The sequence below is a fragment of the Planococcus citri genome, chromosome 3 (assembly GCF_950023065.1).
Source record: "Planococcus citri chromosome 3, ihPlaCitr1.1, whole genome shotgun sequence".
Lineage (NCBI taxonomy): Eukaryota > Metazoa > Arthropoda > Insecta > Hemiptera > Pseudococcidae > Planococcus > Planococcus citri.
This window is the reverse complement of record NC_088679.1, coordinates 61,180,714-61,199,063: the sequence shown is the minus strand read 5'-3', so window position 1 is coordinate 61,199,063 and position 18,350 is coordinate 61,180,714. Positions and strand designations below refer to the sequence as shown.

The 18,350-nt window shown below is 35.7% G+C and overlaps 2 protein-coding genes across 6 annotated transcripts in view; one reads left to right on the top strand and one right to left on the bottom strand.

Moving 5' to 3' along the window:
• The window catches only part of LOC135841720 (acetylcholine receptor subunit alpha-like), a 406,867-nt gene that overhangs the window by 259,711 nt on the left and 128,806 nt on the right, over window positions 1-18,350 (bottom strand). The gene's annotated exons all lie outside the window — the stretch shown is intronic.
• Window positions 2,901-16,892, top strand: LOC135841709 (uncharacterized). Of its 2 annotated transcripts, XM_065358837.1 has the most exons (11): window positions 2,902-3,640; window positions 8,391-9,175; window positions 9,574-9,780; window positions 9,868-10,043; window positions 10,176-10,467; window positions 10,546-10,691; window positions 12,494-13,324; window positions 13,394-13,516; window positions 14,508-14,630; window positions 14,696-14,812; window positions 14,882-16,892. In XM_065358837.1, exons 1-11 carry the CDS (start codon window positions 3,572-3,574, stop codon window positions 15,124-15,126), a joined length of 3,114 nt encoding a protein of 1,037 aa, XP_065214909.1. In that variant the 5' UTR covers window positions 2,902-3,571; the 3' UTR covers window positions 15,127-16,892. The 2 variants fall into 2 exon arrangements, with proteins under 2 accessions (XP_065214907.1, XP_065214909.1); XM_065358835.1 differs by having other exon boundaries at window positions 2,901-3,640; window positions 12,494-13,516.

The window sequence follows — 18,350 nt, the reverse complement described above, 5'->3', positions numbered from 1 at the left end:
GTCCTTCCCTCCTTCCCTCCCATGCGATTCATATTGCAGTAGGTAAAAGTAAACGTCACTTTTTTCTTTCGCTCTCTAATGGTATTCACGCAAAGCGGCGAAGCCAAAGCGCTTCGGTACCTTTTTTTTTCACCTCTGAAATTGTTTACTTGGGCTACCATACCTAGAGGCTAGAAAGTTGGTTTACGCTTCGAGATGCCTTAGTTACCAAGATGTCATCACGAGAAGAAAGGAAAAAAGCGACAACGACAATGTGATTCCGTTTGTACTACCAAACTAAAAGTTGGATACTCACAGCGATGCCGCGTGGAAAATGATACTGAAATGCAGTTTTCAACGCGATTACAAGTGTTTCATATTTTTAATGACGAATATCTCATCGACTACGCCGTTATAAACATTTTGTTATCTACGTAACATTTTTCCAGATACTTTTTAAATGATTCTCATGAAACATGAATACTTTGACTTTTGTTGAAAAGGATACTGAAAGCTACATTCTATTTATAGAACTTCGTGTATAGTTATTAATACCTTTGAAAAAAATCTTCTACTCACAAGGGAGCTACCCATGGTCTGACAAGCCAATCAAAAAAAATGTTTCACAGGCGGATAGCATCAAAAAATAAAATTTTAGCTGCTGAAGTTGATGGAGCGAAAAGTTACGGGGGTTTGAATATCGAAAAATCACAACAATAATACACAAAAATACACTGAAAAAAGTATAAAAATTGAAATCATTCGGCACCCTATTCGCTTCAGCAGCAAATTTTTTGGTCACGATCTACCATCGATATATGACGCCTTATGGTGGACAAATCGCCGCTATCTGCGAGTAAGACCTTGGGGGTGAAATTTTACCCACCCCCCCCCTTATTTTGGGAGAAACTTTCGAAAATCTGGGGCATGTGATATATCGAATCGAATGGTTTTGGTGACGCTGAACACGAATATGACGTCAGATTTTTGATTTGACCCCATCCACGGTCCCCAGCACCTCCCTCAGGGGAGTAAAACTGCAAAAAAGTGTTTCATTCGTGCGACACATGAAGTAGTATGTTTTTTGTGATGCTGAATACGAATATGACGTCAGATTTTTGATTGGACAGGTCGCTGCGATCCGTGTGTAACACCTTGGGGATGAATTTTTCACTTAAGTATTGAAAAAAAAAAAAACATGAAAGATCAAATTCTACTTCCTATCCACTTTGGTAGGATGAATGAATAGGTAGTTTACATTTTAAGCCCACATGTCCTGTTAGTGCTCGAAACGCCGAACAACTTTAGTTATTACACTTTTTTCGATTGTACCAACCCTTTACTCGAAATAGAGCCAAAAAAAATGTTGAGAAAAATTCAAAATTCGTCAGTTTTGAGCGAGACATCACGAAATAAACGAAAATGAGAGTAGTTTCCTACTAAATCGAGCATGCTGATCTCGAATTTGAACCCACTTCCGGCCTAAATATGACCAAACCACCCCCCCCTCATCAAGTTCGTCGTAAAATCATCCCCTACACCGCTGAATTTAATTTTTTTGAAAAAAAATTTCACATCATCATCAATAAAGCATAGACACGTTCATTTACCGAATTTCAGTTTGCTCACTTTATAATAACCCCAAAAAATGACATTTTTACGGTTTTCCCTCCATTTTTACGGAGCGAATTAAAGCCTAGTATAGTCAGTACACTCGACCTAAATATTCTTCGCGTTGCCGAAAATCCAACTAAAAACTGTGTTTTTTGGGTTTATATCGGGTTCAAATCAACGCAGCTGACTGAAATTTGGTGAATTGATGTGTTGGTACAGTATTATTGCAGCTGTAAAATTTTTCCCCGTAAAAATCAATTTTGGCTGTGTGGGGATTAATTTAACGACAACTTTGACGAGGGGGGGTTCTTCGGTGATATTTGGGATGAAATTTAGTCTAAATTCGAGTTCAGCATGCTCGAATTAGTAGGAAACCAATTCAATTTTGATTATCTCGTAATTTAGCACTAAAAACAGAGGAATTCTGGATTTTTCAAAAAAATTTTCTGCTCTATTTCGAGTCAATGGTTGGTGCGATCGAAAAAAGTGTAATAACTAAAGTTGTTGAGCATATCGAGCACTACAAGGGCACGGAGGTTTCAAATGCGAATTACCTACTTACTTGATTCTACTTCCTATCCACTTTGGTAGGATGAATGAGTAGGTAGTTTACATTTTAAGCCTACATGTCCTTTTAGTGCTCGATACGCCGAATAACTTTAGTTATTACACTTTTTTCGATTGTACCAACCCTTTACTCGAAATATAGGCAAAAAAGGTGTTGAGAAAAATTCAAAATTCGTCAGTTTTGAGCGAGACATCACGAAATAAACGAAAATGAGAGTAGTTTCCTACTAAATCGAGCATGCTGATCTCGAATTTGAACCCACTTCCGGCCTAAATATGACCAAACCACCCCTCCTCATCAAGTTCGTCGTAGAATCAACCCCTACACCGCTGAAATTAATTTTTTTGAAAAAAAATTTCACATCATCATCAATAAAGCATAGACACGTTCATTTACCGAATTTCAGTTTGCTCACTTTATAATAACCCCAAAAAATGACATTTGTTCGGTTTTCCCTCCATTTTTACGGAGCGAATTAAAGCCTAGTATAGTCAGTACACTCGATCTAAATATTCTTCGCGTTGCCGAAAATCCAACTAAAAACTGTGTTTTTTGGGTTTATATTGAGTTCAAATCAACACAGCTGACTGTAATTTGGTGAATTGATGTGTTGGTACAGTATTATTGCAGCTGTAAAATTTTTCCCCGTAAAAATCAATTTTGGCTGCGTGGGGATTAATTTAACGACAACTTTGACGAGGGGGGTTCTTCGGTCATATTTGTAATGAACTTTCATCCTACGAAAGTGGATAGGAAGTAGAATTTCATCTTTCATGTTTTTATTTTTTTTAATAAGTGAAAAATTCATCCCCAAGGTGTTACACACGGATCGCAGCGACCTGTCCAACCCCCCGTCAACTTCAGCAGCTGAAAATTTGGTTCATAACGTATTTTTTGATGCTCTATCCGCCTGTGAAAATTTTTTTTCGATCGGCTTGTCAGACCTTGGATAGCTCCCTTGTCAGAATTCCTATAACCAATCTTGAAACTTCCTCTATATCAGCCATACACACAAGGTCCATCCTTGTAAAAAACAAGGGTGACTTTCTCTTTGTCGTCGTCTTCTTTCTTTTTCTTTATTTTCAAAGGTTTATTTTCAAAGGATCAAGATCTTCACGCTATCGACATGAGACTCGATAGATACCCATCGCATTCGTTGGATACCTGTTGCTGTGATAACGTAATTTTCCTGTCTGTTATACTTTCATGTGCACTTGTTAAATTTCAAAACTGATTTTTTTTTCATCGAGATAAAAACTTATTGTTTTCATATTTTTTGGTGATAAGTGTTTAATAATCTTGTACTGAATTCCGCGATTAAAATTATTTATGCATTGTTTATATGTGTCGTCGAGATAAAAACTGATTTTTGTGGTGATAAGTGTTGAATTCCATTAATTAAAATTAATCATGGAGAAGGAGGATATTTCATCAGAAACCGCTGGAACCGCTGGTACCGCTAAAACCACTGGCAAGAGGGTGAGTACATTAATAATTTTATTTATTAAATTCCATTGAAAAAAAAAACTCCCTTTGGAATTTGAGTTTCAAGGTCACGTTTGATTTAAATTTTTTTCAAATTACGAATATACATGAAATACTTATAATTCCTACAAAAGGGTACATTGTAATTTTCACATTTGTTACTAGCTTTGTTTTGAAAATTTTTATTCAATGGGGCATATTATTATCCCCGTTATTGGAGGGTAGCTTTTTTGACAAAAATTGAAAAACTCAGTGATGTATAGTTAATTACATTTTTGAGACTAGTCAGGGTGTCTAACAGGTCCTACTGGTCCTATTAGTCCTACTAAAGTCCTACTTTTTCTCAAAAGTCCTTTTAGTCCTACTTTTCAACAATGTTATCCAAATGTCCTACTTTTTTTTCAATGAGACTTTGTCTAATTTTCAATTTTCCCCCTTTTTTCTGGAATTTTGTAAAAAAGAGCTCATTTTTCAACTTTTTAAATTTTGAATTACACGTTTTTGAGAGCTTTTGCAATTTTGAAATTTCGAAGCAAAATAATAAATTTTTTATAAAGAACTCATTACACAAAAAAGACATCGTTCTTATACCTCTCAAAATACTGATTTTCGAGTTGTAATTTTAGATTTTTCAAAAAAAATATCATTCGAATTCTATCGTTCTTATGCCTCCTGGAATACTAATTTTCGAGAGCTTTTGCCCTCGCTTTGCTCCGGCCCATTTGATTTTCGTTTTACATTTTCAATTTTTCAACAAGAAATAACTAATCGAATTTCAAAATTTTGGAGCAAATGAAATATTTACAATCGAAATTAAAGAATTCGAGTTGAATTTGATTTTAAGCGAACATGATTATTGTGATATTCATAAATTTTTAAAGTGTTTGAAGACATAATTTTTAAAAAAATTTGGCTAAAAACTTGAATGTAAATTTTGACCCCCCCTCCCCATCTTAAAAAATTCCACGAGTGCTTGAAAAATGACCTGCTGAAAGTCCTGCCAAAAGTCCTACTAAAGTCCTACTTTTTCATTTTAAAATTTTGTTAGACACCCTGCTAGTGATACGAATTTTCACTTGATTTTTTATTTCATAATTTGTTTCAAACACATTATTTGACCTGAAATTCTTTGATGTAGTTTTTCTCCATCAGACTTCTCATTCGCCAAACAATTTCGAAAAATTGAAAAAAATCAAAGCGACTGAGTTTTGAAAAGAAATGATGAATCATCACTGTGTCCAATATTAAAAACTAATTTTACGCCTGAAACGTGTTTTTCACCTTGTGTCCTCCGATTTTGTACCTTTTTTTTTTGAATTAGTTTCTTCAAATTTTTTCATTAGAAACCTATCAAAATTTCTCTCGACCCGTGAGGGGGAGATGGTTGCGAGGGGGCTTCATTACCATATTTTGGGGAACGATATCATGAGGTCGGTAAAAGTTGGAGTAAATCTGTTTCATCAGTATTAAATTTGAAGGGAGCTTCATAATTACGCGTAAAAATGTTGAAATATTATGGAAGTTGGGCTTTTTTCTGAAAGCTGTACTTTTCAAGATTTGAAAAATCACAAAGATACCCATGTGTTTAGAAAAGTTTTTACAAACGATGATTTTTCGATCTGGGACTTGGAAACTTAAGTGGGTACTGGAGGGCCCCCAAATTTTGGTCAAATTTTGGGAAGAATTTCAAAATTAAGTGGTATATCGTTTGTAATGTTTTCAAGGGTGCTGATTACAAATTTCAACTTCATTTTTTGGTAGAACCCCCCAATGTCCATCTACTGACCCCCAAATTTGGGCAAAAACTGAAAATTCATTTGGCATATCCTTAGCTACATTCTCGCGGGCGTGCACAGTGACTCGGATTGCGAAAAAAGGCGCGCATGGCGTTTTACAGCCAAACTATGACCATATCAAAAGTTAAAAGTAGTGATTTCGGAGTAATTTTCAACGAGGAATTCGAATCCGATGTCCTTTTTTTTCGCCAGACCCCTTGGGGGGGGCACCAAAATCAAATTTTGTAAAAATGAAAAAAAAATTGAGTGACATGTCAAAATATAGGTTTTTTGGGTCGAGAAACACAAATCTGAGGTCTTTTCTCCCCTCAGACCCCTTGGGGGCTCTTGGGGAGGTGCTACCAAAATCAAATTTTGTAAAAATTGAAAAAAACGAGTGATATGTTAAAATATAGGGTTTTTGGGTCGAGAAACGCGAATCTGAGGTACTTTTTTTCTTCAGTCCCCTCGAGGGCTCTTGGGGAGGTGCTACCGAAATCAAATTTTGTAAAAATAGAAAAAAATCGAGTGATAGGTAAAAATATAGGTTTTTTGGGTCGATAAACACAAATCTGAGGTCTTTTTTCCCCTCAGACCCCTTGGGGGCTCTTGGGGAGGTGCTACCAAAATCAAATTTTGTAAAAATTGAAAAAAAACGAGTGATATCTTAAAATATATGGGGTTTTGGGTCGAGAAACGCGAATCTGAGGTACTTTTTTTCTTCAGTCCCCTCGAGGGCTTTGGGGAGGAGCTACCGAAATCAAATTTTGTAAAAATAGAAAAAAATCGAGTGATAGGTAAAAATATAGGTTTTTTGGGTCGAGAAACACGAATCTGAAGTCCTTTTTTTCATTCAGCTCCTAAGGGAGGTGTCACCGAAATCAAATTTTGAAAAAATCACAAAAATTTGAGGAGATTATCAAAATTTAGATTTTTTTGGTTTAGGGTTTTTATTAGTCAGTTTTTCAATTATTAGACCCGATATCTTCGGTTATTTTGTATCATTACTAGAAGAATCGCGCTTAGTCGCACCGTAAGGAACCACACCCAAATTCTACACTTTTTAACACACATTTTCCCGCAATCGCGATTTTGAAGGGAGTTGAATGAAAAAACTTATGCCATATTCAATTACAATTATTTCGCGTTAATTTAGTTTAAATGTAGTCGCGTTTGAGATGAGATATCCCAAGAATGGTAGCACCTTTCCAAGGACCCCCGAGGGGTCTGAGGGAAGAAAGGACCTCAAATTCGTGTTCCTCGGCCCAAAAACCCAATATTTTGACATATCACTCGATTTTTTTCATTTTTACAAAATTTGATTTTGGTACCACCCCCAAGGGGTCTGGCGAAAAACAAGGACATCGGATTCGAATTTCTCGTTGAAAAATACTACGGAATCACTACTTTCAACTTTTGATATGGTCATAGTTTAGCTGTAAAACGCCATGCGCGCGTTTTTTCGCAATCCGAGTCACTGTGGGACGTTGATTTTGAATTTGAACTCAGTTTCTTGATATACCTCTTCCCCTCCCTCTCCCCTCCCATTGCCACGTACCAACCCCCGAATTTGTATTTTCTGAAAATCCATCAATTCAGAGTTCAAGAGTGGTCGCGTTATCTTAAATACGCGGCAGCCCCCCCCCCCATGACCACTTGAAGAAAACATTAAAATTGGAAATTTTTCTTCTTATTCTGCTCTACAACGTTTGCTTGAAACCTTTTTTTGAATTTTGTACTGCAAATAAGTTACGACTCGACAAAGTGGTGACATTATCAAAAGAGGGTCCACCCCCTACTTTGAGGTGAGGGGGTCAATTAAGTATTTTTCTCATTCTACATACTAATTGGAAGTAATTCGTGAGAATATTGTTTCTGAAATTCATAATAGGACAATTTTTACGTAATTTCTTTATTCTGAATCCTCCATAACCAAATCTTAATTTCAAAATTCGCGGGGAATCGCTGCATTTTTTCCAAAATTTACACCCCCCCCCCCTAATCAAAATTTCACCATTTCCACCCGTTTTGGAGCCTCCAGCGCGATTTTTCAATTTCTCCAGAATTTCGAATTTGCTCCAGAAGGCGTGAATGTAATGTTGGACAGCTAAAAATCAAGTTGTGTATTATACTCGACCTGTTTAACGAGTTTATCCACATTTCCGCCGATTTTGGGAGTACAACCTCAAGAATTTGATTTTTTGGAATTTTTAATTTTGAAAAAAGCTCATCAAAAAACCACTCTTGAAGTGTCGCTCTCAAAATCGGCTGAAATAAGGATAAACTCGTTGAGCAGGTCGATTGTAATAGATACACACACGATTTTTAGCTGCCCAAATTCGTATTCACGCCTAAAATTCTGGAGAAATTGGATAATCGGGCTGGAGGCTCCAAGACGGCTGGAAATGGTGAAATTTGGATCCGGGGGGGGGGGGGTATTTTTGGACAAAATACAGCGATTCACGCGTAGGTATTTCAAAAATTTCCACACCAACTGGAAACTTTTGATTTTTTGGAATTTTTGATTTTGAAAAAAGCTGATGAAAAAACCGTGGCTGGAAATTTCGAAATTGGGATTTGGGTAGTTAATATTAGTTTTGGGACTTATTTTGACCGTTTTTACTTATCAATTACGTACTTTTTAAAAAAAACATAAATCGCCAAATACAGTCAATTTTGAATTTTCAAAGGATCGCCAAAAATCAAAAAATGAACTTGAGCAGCTGAAAATTTGGTTTTGGGGGTTTTAGATGGTGCTCTTACCAAAAATCGCGATGTCCCGTTCAAATCAAAGTGTGTCACTTCAAGAGGTTCCCGAGCATTAAAAAAAATATCGAATTGGGTACCTATGTAACAATGTGACCCACCTAAATTGTCCGATGAAAATTTTGTAACTGAACCACTTTAATGACTTCCCATGTTTTCATTTTTAATGATTGAGAAAAATTGACATTTTTTTCTTATTCTAGGTAAGAAAAGAGAACATCTGTTTCTTCTGCAAGGGTGCAATGAAGCGTCCTTTGAGGCATTTCCAGCAGAAGCACAGTAAGGAAGCACCAGTTATTGCCATAATGAATATAGAAGACCCCATAAAGAAGAAAGCAGCTACTGCCAAGTTAATCGCCGCTGGCAACTGGCAGCACAACGAGGTTGTGTTGAAAACCATGGAGGGGGACTTGGTCCTCAAAAAGAAGGATTCCAAGGTAGTACCAGTTGAGGAGTTAGTTCCCTGTGCGTATTGCAAGCAGATGTATCGCAGCGCTTCCCTGTTCAAGCACAGCAACCGATGTGCTGAAAATGTCGAAAAAAAAAAAGGCGATGCACTGCACCAAGCCCGCCAGATTCTTCCGTTGCATGCATCAGGCGCCTCCAGGAAGACCCAGGAATATGTTTTAAAGCGATTACGCCAGGATGATGTTAGAGAAGTAATCATGGCGGATAAATTTATCCTTACCATGGCCAACCTTTTAGTTGAAGGTTGCTTCAGCAATCCCAACTACAAAAATCTGCGAGCGCGAGTTCGAGCATTTGGCAGATTCCTGCTTGCAGGAAGGACTGTCACCCAGCGGCCCAACATGTCTTTCCAAGAGCTGCTCATAGATCTCCATGAGCACCTCCTTCCCATCATGGAATTATACACAAAGGATTTCAAGTTTTATAATAATACCGATTCCCTCCACGCCGATCTGCTTCGAGCATACGAGGAACTGTTTACCAGTTGCGAGGCAGATGACGTGGAGAAGCTTTGGGAAAAGTAAGTTGAATAATTTTTGTGGGACCACATTTTGATCAGTTAACTAATCATGAATTCTCATTTTTTTGTAGTGAGTGTAATTTTTATCAACTTTTTCATGAGATATGTCAGAAATAGGTCAAAATAAGACAACTGAATAAATTTAAACTTTTTTGATGTTTGAAATTGAAAATTGAATTTTTTTCGAATTTTGATTTTGTTGTGAGGAGTTCATTTCATTAAGTGAAAGGTTTTTTTTTCAATTTTTTCTACAGATACGTAAAAATAGGGGTCAAATGGGTCAATTTTACCTATCAAAACTTTTTTTCATGTTTTAAATAAAAAAATCGCATTTTTTCTCAAAATATGATTTTTAATTAATTCTGATTTTTATATTAATTTTAATTTAATTTTTTTAGAGCCCGGCGTCGATTCCAACACAAATATAGAATAATAATCAGAAAAAAAATTACCTACTACAAAAACAATAGTGAGAGGTATCGTGAAACAGAGATACCCACCCAAAAGGAGTTCCTGAGCCTATATGAATTTGTAACCAAAAGATTACAAGAAGCGTTAAAAAATAAGGATTCCGACGATTACCATGATTACCAGGAGTTATGCAAGTAAGTAAATGAAAAACAATAAGAATATTTTTTTATCATTATCACTATTTGTACCTATTGTTCAAAACTGTCTTATTTTTATTACAGGTACACCATCGTAAAAATCACTATGCATAACTACAGGCGGGGCAATGAAGTCGCCCAAATGACTTTAGAAAATTATGCTCATAAATCGAAGTACGACCCCTCCAAGTATGAGGGGGTAGAAATGGGGGCTTTTGAAAAGACGTTGGGAAAAGCGATGGAACTGGTTAAATTGAAAGGTAAGTACTTGGTTTATTAATAGGTAGGTACATATAAATAACAATGTTTTAGGCCTGCGAAGATCACATATTTCTCTCATAAAATGTAATTTTTTGGGGAGTTTTACGAGTAAATTTTTCACTTATTTTCAGGAAAAAGTGCCCAACATCCCACGGTTACTGCGTTACTGTCCCCTATGGATATTCAGGCTGTGGAGGCTGTGTTGGAGATGAGAAAATTCCATATAGGATCCAAAAGTCGCAATATTCATGTTTTTGCGACTAAAGGATATGCTCTTGAGCACACAGAAGGGCCAAGGTCAATAAAGAGTGTTGTAGAAGAAGCAGGCTTTAAAAAAGAGAAATGCTTCGTTGCAACCAATTTTCGGAAATTTTGCGCCACTTGGCTGAGCTGGAAAGATATTCCAGACCAACAAAGAAACGTGTAAGTTGAATGTTTTATTGAACCTCAGTGTAGTTATTTGCGTAGAACTTTTTTGTGCTGATCCCACATGTTTCACAGGATATATGAACATCTTGGTCACACTGAACGAATCCACAAAGCAGCTTACCGAACAAATGCTGATATGGCAAAAACTACGATTGTCCCAGCAGAGCTTTTCAAGACGATTTTCAAAATAGACGTGCCGAATGATATTACCGAATATGGTAAGCTTGATAAGTACCTACCAATACATTTGTCAAGTTAAAACTGCGAAGTATAGAAAATATATTTTTTGCACACAGTTTCTGACAAGCTTAAACCGTACCCCCCCCCCCCCCCCATTAAGATAGGCGAAATGCCATCAACCTCTCGGATTTTGATATAACTCACAGGGTATGTTCAGTACACTGAATTGGGTCTACTTCCTATAGAAATTATCATTCGGGCATTTGGAGTGGTGGGTCAAGCTGAAAAGCTCCAAAAACGCAAAAAACCACTTTATTACGTTTTTCTCCAAAATTATGGACAAATGGCGGAAATTGGAGAGAGCGAAAGTTGTTCAGCGTGAAATTTTAGGAAAAAATCGTTTTGGTATGTTTTTTCGTTTCGGAGACGTGTCGATTTAAACTTTTCTTTTGTTCCTCCTTCTCACCCCTATGCGATGAAAAATTCTGAAAAGAAATCAGGGAGTTACCCCCATGTATCCTCTTACCATATTCGTTTACAGAAAAAATTTATCTCTGAAAAAAACGTTTTTGCTCCTCCCCCCCCCCGCTGAGGGTGGTGGGGTGGGGTGGGGCACGGGCCATGCGCCCAAAATTAATTTTTCAGTCTACTAAACATACCCTGGGCCATTCCACGCCAAATCGGCGGATTTTTGAACGAGGGATCTTCAATAATAAGTGTAAAACTTGTATTTTTTTTTCTCGAAAATGAACAAAAATGCCAGTCTAATTTTCTGATTATGTTATTCTACATGAAAAGGACTAAAACTGAGAATTCTTCAGAATTTTTACTTGCCGAAATCGTGGCTGTATTTAAATTATAAGTTTTTAAAACGATTTTTTTAGTTTTTTGAAAGTGACTACACTGATTTTGACATCGTTCGTCGATTACCTTTTCAAAGTACATAATATGTACAATTTCGAAAAAAAATCAAAATTCCATACCACGTACATACAACCAGAGCAATTTGCAACTGAAATTTTTCATGTTTGGCCATTTTGATAAACTTTAAAGCCCCACAGCTCCGCCAAAAAAAATCGAAAAAACATCCGGTTTCCATCATTCGTTGTCGTTTAATGACTTCTAAACATGATCTGATTTTGAAAAAAATTGCAGACCCCTCGCGCAAAAATCCGCCGATTTCGCGTGGATGGAATGACCTCCTCTCAGTTATACCGAAATCCGAGGTTGAGGGCATTTCGATTATCTTAATGGGGGGGGGGCCTACCCTTTTCTCGTATGAGATAATTTCTTGCAAACGAAATTTTTTCGCTAGCGAAAGTTATGTAAAATTCACTAATATGACAAATTAATTTAGGAAGTTTTATGAATTTTTGGAAATGTAAAAAAATGTTGAATGTCATAAACCTTGAATTTTGTTGAAAATAGGTCCGAAAGTTTCCTAATACACTTTTGGATAATGTGATTTTTCAAAATTTCATTTGACTTGTATAATTGTTTAAAGTAAACAAAAAACATTAACATACGTTAAAATTTTTCGTGCAGAGGAGACTTTTCATTTTTAACAATTTCGCAGTTCATGAATGATTTTTTCAAGATTTTTTGCATCAAGAAATTCCAAAAAAAAAAAAAAATGTAATGACATGTTGATATAATTATGTATTGTCCAAAAACAGCTCATTATAGCAATTGTCCCACACCGCAAAATTCCTCACGCGCAGTTTCGCAAGCCGAAACTGTTCACAAAGGACAGTTGCTCACAAGTGAGAATTGCTCGTGAGGAATTGCGCTAGGGGAGTTGTCTGAATACCCTTTTTTTGATTCATTATTGTTTTTACAGAGGCTCAAGAACTTATTTACCAAAAAATGGCTGGATTTTATACGTCAGATGAAAAATTCCCAGAAGAAGAACCAACTGACAACTTACCTTCAACTTCAAGTGATGCGCTAAATGAAAAATTCCCAGAAGAAGAACCAACTGACAACTTACGTTCAAGTTCGAGTGAAGAAACTTCTATTTCTCCCCCCGAAGCTGCTGTCATCCCTCAACATCAAGTTTCTCCAATTTCACACCTCCAAACTGCTACATCATCCTACTCAGCAGATTCTTCTACCAATTATCAGATCTCCTCAAAGTTCACTGTGGAAACTGATATTACTTCTTCGTGCTTTCGTGCTCCTTCTCCCGAACATCAGGTTATTCCAAATTCGACCACACAAACTTCATCTATCTCCCATTTTGAACAACCTTCCTTTCCATATCCAGAATCTTCAAACCTACCCATTCCTATCTCAAATTTTACTGTATTACCATCCACTGCACCCCTCTTTGAATATCCTCATTCTCTCTCAGGTATCCCCTTATCCAATCACCTTCAACCTCTACATCCTTTGAAAGATTTTTCTATCATATTAAATCAACTTCCTCCCTGTACACTTACTCCATTGCTCCCAGTGTCCCCTTATTCATCGTCGTCTACTTTGTCTGAATTGCCTATTCCAATACCAAAAACGCCATCTGCAAATAACAGTCCTGCAGTTGTCGGGGAAAATCCCATTACGTTGCAAACCCTAAGAAAAAGACTGTTCTCTGACAGAATTGAAGATAATGAAAATCCTGACAGTGGTGACAGTAGCACTAATGAAGAGGACTGCGATGAGTATCTTTCAAGTGATGATATTTTCCCGACATCGCTCTCTCCCCTTTCTTGCAGAACTTGTATTAATACACTTTTTTCAGATAAAACTGCTCCATCGCCTGCTGAACAGTCGACCATGAAAACGCCAACAAAAGCACAACAGAACACGACGCAGAATAAATTTAAAACGCGAAATTTAGAAACCCCCGTAAAAAACCTTACTAGTAAGTTTAATATTGGTGGGGTCATTCCATGCCAAATCGGTGTATTTTTGAACGAGGGTTCTTGAATTTTTTTCAAAATCAGATCATGTGTACAGGTCATCAAACGATGACGAATAACGCAAACCGGACATTTTTTCGTTTTTTTTTGACGGAGCTGTGGCGCTTCAAATTTCTCCAAAATGGCTGAAAATGGAAAATTTCAGTTGCAAATTGCTCCGGTTGTACGAGATATAGAATTTTGACCCCCCCCCCCCCTCCGCCAAATTTGTCAACGGCGGCGAAATTTTTTCAATATATTTCACTCTTAAAATGAAATTATAGCACGAAAAATGTCATTTCTCGTCAAAACGTTGAAAAATTGGGGGTGGAGGGGGATTTTTTTCACATATTCGTCTACACATTGGTAAAATATCTCTAAAATGAAAATTTTTAAATTTTTTAGGTTTCTGATGGTATTCTTGCAATAAGTGTAATAAAACTTGTATTTTTTTTCTCGAAAAAGAACGATATCGTCAGTACAATTTTTTGATATGTTATTCTACATAAAAAGGACTAAAACTGAGAATTTTTTCTGAATTTTTACAGGGGGAGAACACGGTTATATTTGAGTTATAAGTTTTTAAATCAATTTTTTTAGGTTTTTGAAACTGACAACATTGATTTTGATATTATTCGTCGATTACCCTTTCAAAGTACTACAATTTCAAAAAAAGTTCAAAATTCTATACCTCGTACAACCGGAGCAATTTGCAACTGAAATTTTTAATTTTTGGCCATTTTGGAAAACTTTGAAGCGCCACGTTCAGTCAAAAACAAAAAAGAAAAAATGTCCGGTTTGCGTCATTCGTCATTGTTTGATGACCTCTAAACATGATCTGATTTTGAAAAAAATCCCAAGAACCCTCGTGCAAAAATACGCCGATTTGGTATGGAATGACCTTGATTCTATTTTTTGAGCCGAAACTTCCGTTTTTAAATTTTTTTTTTTCAGATAAAACTTCTCCATCGCATGCTAAACAGCCGACCATGAAAACGCCAACAAAAGCACCACAGAACACGACACCAAATAAATTAAAAAAACGAAAATTAGAATCCACCGTAAAAAATCTTACTTGTAAGTTTAGTATTCGTTCTATTTTTTGAGCCAAAAGTTCCGTTTTTAAAATTTTCTTTTTTCAGGTACAACTTCTCCATCGCCTGCTAAACAGTCGACCATGAAAACGTCAACAAAAACAAAATCAACACCAAAGAAAAATAAAAAAAGAAAATTTGAAAGCCCAGTCAAAAACCCAAGCAGTAAGTTTACAACTGGTTCTATTTTTTAAGCAAAAACCTCAATTTTTGAAATTTCCTGATAATTTGCAGGTAAGAGTTCTTGGCCAGATCCAATAAAAGAAATTCTGGCTAAAGAATTTTACTGGGAGTTATCTGAAAAGCAGCCAATAGATGGACATAAGCTGCACAGAGTGCGATCCCAGATTGGAAAACAATTCCCCTACTTCACTCCCACCACTCCAACGATAAGAACATTTGTGAGCTGCAATTTCAAGCGCACGAAAACGTTCGGGAAGTTCATGGACAAGGCAAGGAGGTCACTTAAGTTAGATTAATTTTTAGTTATACTGGCTAAGTGCCTAGAGAAGACAAACTGGACGTTTTCACCTGCAAAAATTCAAATTTTTTGTATTTGTATAGAAGCATTGTTTTTGAAAATTTCTGATTATTCAACATTTCTGCTTCCAATTCCCCCTTCCAAAATTTGTTCAAACCACATTCATAGCCATTCTGGAGCTTCCAGCACAATTTTTATTCTTTCCAGAAATAGAATTTCAAAAATTCAAAATTACTATATTACTTGTACAGAAGGTGTGGAAATCAATTTGGACAACTAAAAATTGTGGTGTAGATACATACCTGAAAATCTGCTCAATTAAGGAAACATATCAAAAATAAGCCTCGATTTTTGACCCTTCAAATTAAAAAAAAATTTAATTGAGGAAATCGCTCCCTATTCATTCACAACTAGAGATTTTGTTAATTTTCTGTCACTAACAAAATCGCTCTTCTAGGTGGTCGACAAGAAACTCTTGTGTTGAGCATGTAACACTTGTACGTTGCTCCCAATTAATGAGTAATGCCTAGCTTCATTACTTCAATTGGTGGTCGACAAGAGACTGCACTAATTTCTTTCTTTTCTCTGAAATTAAATTTTGTAGTCGCTCTCCTAGATGGTTGTTATTTCATTTGTCTTTCGCTTTGAATTAGCAATATCAGATCAACAGCAAGGTATCCATGTGTAAACTGTAATGTGCATGATTTACATAGCATGAATGCCGAAAAAAACCTTGTTGGAGATCTGCATTTCTATTTTTTTAAAAAAAAAACCGATCTACCCGATGCTAGCGATGGTCAAACAATATTCAATTTTTTTTTAATTTTTTTTTTCTAAGATTACGTACTTACCTATCAAAAAACTTCCAATTTTCAAAATTTTTCATTCCCAAAATTTTTAATTATTTTTTTTAGATATCTTTCATTCAAAGGGTGATATGCGTATTTGCGTGGACCTCATTTTGTAAAAGTTGGAATTGGCCACCTCCTCTCCCCCCACCCCCCTTAAATTTGTTATGTAAGACGTGCTGGTAGCCCCTTAAGGTTGAAGATTTTTTTAAAAATTGAATTTTAAATTTTTTTTTGTTTCTGAGCCAGAATTTTTCTAAATAATCCTATTTTCAAGAATAAAGTTTTCCCGGTTCTTCAAACCATAAGCTTTTTTTCAAGAAAATCCCCCCCCCCCAATTCTCCCAAATGATGTTGGTTTCCTTGTAAAGCCCTTCAAAGTCGAAAAAATCAACAAAAAAATTATAATTCATATCTGTACAAATTTTTTGAAAATGTTTCATTTCTGGGAAGAGTACTTTGAAAATTTTTCCATTTATTGAGAAAGCATATCCAGTATGTAAGTTAGAGATTTTATAACCATCAGTAAAGCATGAACTGAATTCTGTGTAATTTGATATGAGTCATATAAATTTAGAAACGAACTTGACGAAAATTTCAAAGTTCGCCAAACTGGTTGACTTTCTAGATTAAAACTAAACATAATGTAAATACAATTGCAGCATTTCTGAAAATAAAATCGGATTTATATCCACTTTTTTTCTAAAAAAATTAGATATTTACTTTGTAAGACTGATTATTTTTATTGAATATTTTGTTAATTTTTCTTTTGTTAAAACTTTTATAAATATACTGAAGAAAAAAGTATCGTACTTGGAATTTATTTATCAGTTGCAAAACGAGCGATTTATTTATTTTTGGAACAACATAAACACTTACCTACCTACCTACACAGATTGTTGTTGCACCTTTTAAGGGCACCAGTAATTCCAAAGCGTTACAACAAGAAATTTTGAGCCTGGAAAATACTACAAATACAAATATGTAGTATTACCAATCCTAGTTACGGCCTGTGGAGAAATACATATAGTATTCAACGGACTGCTCCGGTTCTAAATTAACGGTGGCACGACGCGTGAAAGCGGTGTACGCTCTGTAATATGGGTAATACATACAAATACACAACGTGAAAAATGAAAATGGTTGCTTATCTTAGTTCCCCCTCGGTTTTTGGCTCAGATGGAAATGGTTTTGAGTGAGAATATAAGTGTTTGAGGTAAGGAAAATAATCTACATTAAATTCTCTGCGAGATGAAGTAGTTTTGAAAGGTATTTGCAAAATAGAAAACAAGTTATAAAAACTCAAAAGCCTCAAAGTGTTGTAAAACTTACAAAAAAAAAAGTTTTTTCAGTTCTCAACATTTTAAATAAAATTTACTCGAAAAATCGAAATTTTGAGTGAGGACATGGATGTTTCAGATGGGAAAAATTATAAAATTCTCTACGAAATGTAGTAAGTTTGAAAGTTAAAACAAGTTATAAAAGCTCAAAGTTGTGAACTTTTGATAAAAAATTGTGTTTTTTTTTGCAAAATTTTGAATAAACTTTACTCAAAAGATTGAAATTTTGAGTGAGGACATAGGTATGTATTTGAGATGAGGAAAATTATCAACGTTAAATTCTCTACAAAACGTAGCGAGTTCAAAAATTATCCTCGTTACAGAGAACGAGTTATAAAAGCTAAAATTTATAAAACTCTTGGAAATAATTGTTTTTTCGTATTTAAATAAAATTTACTGAGCGAGGGTATAGGTAGGTACATATTTGAGGAAAGGAAAATATTCCGCTTCAAACTCTCTACAAGATGAAGTACCTAGGTTTGAATATTAATCGTAATAATTTTAATAACAATCGTCGCGGACGTGGAAATTATTCTGGTCATTAACCTCGCGGTAAATTCAATAATTTTGAGTCATCAGGAACAGTTTTTAAGCCGGTATGCTATCATGGCGGAAAACTAGACCATGTTTTGAAAAACTGTTATTCCAAAGAATGGATTTGCTACCATCGTCTTCAATTAAGCAATCACGACGCTCGGATATGCAGACGTTCCAGAACAAACTGACACAATTAAAAAACGCCATCCCTTAAAATCAATGAATGCAACCATTATAACGTATCGAAATGCTTTTACAATTATTCCAATTTGTAAAAGCAGTGACATCTAGCATATAATAGCTTAAACACTACTAGCTGATACATGTATTCTGTCAAACTTGAGGTATATGTGGACCAGGCGTCCACATTCACGGATTCGTGCACAGATTTGGGCCACATGTCAGGATCTTTACGCATATATATATATAAACTTATCTCGTTTGGCGCCATAGGTCTTATCGTGATCAGCACACTTCAATTCGTCAAGAAAACCCAC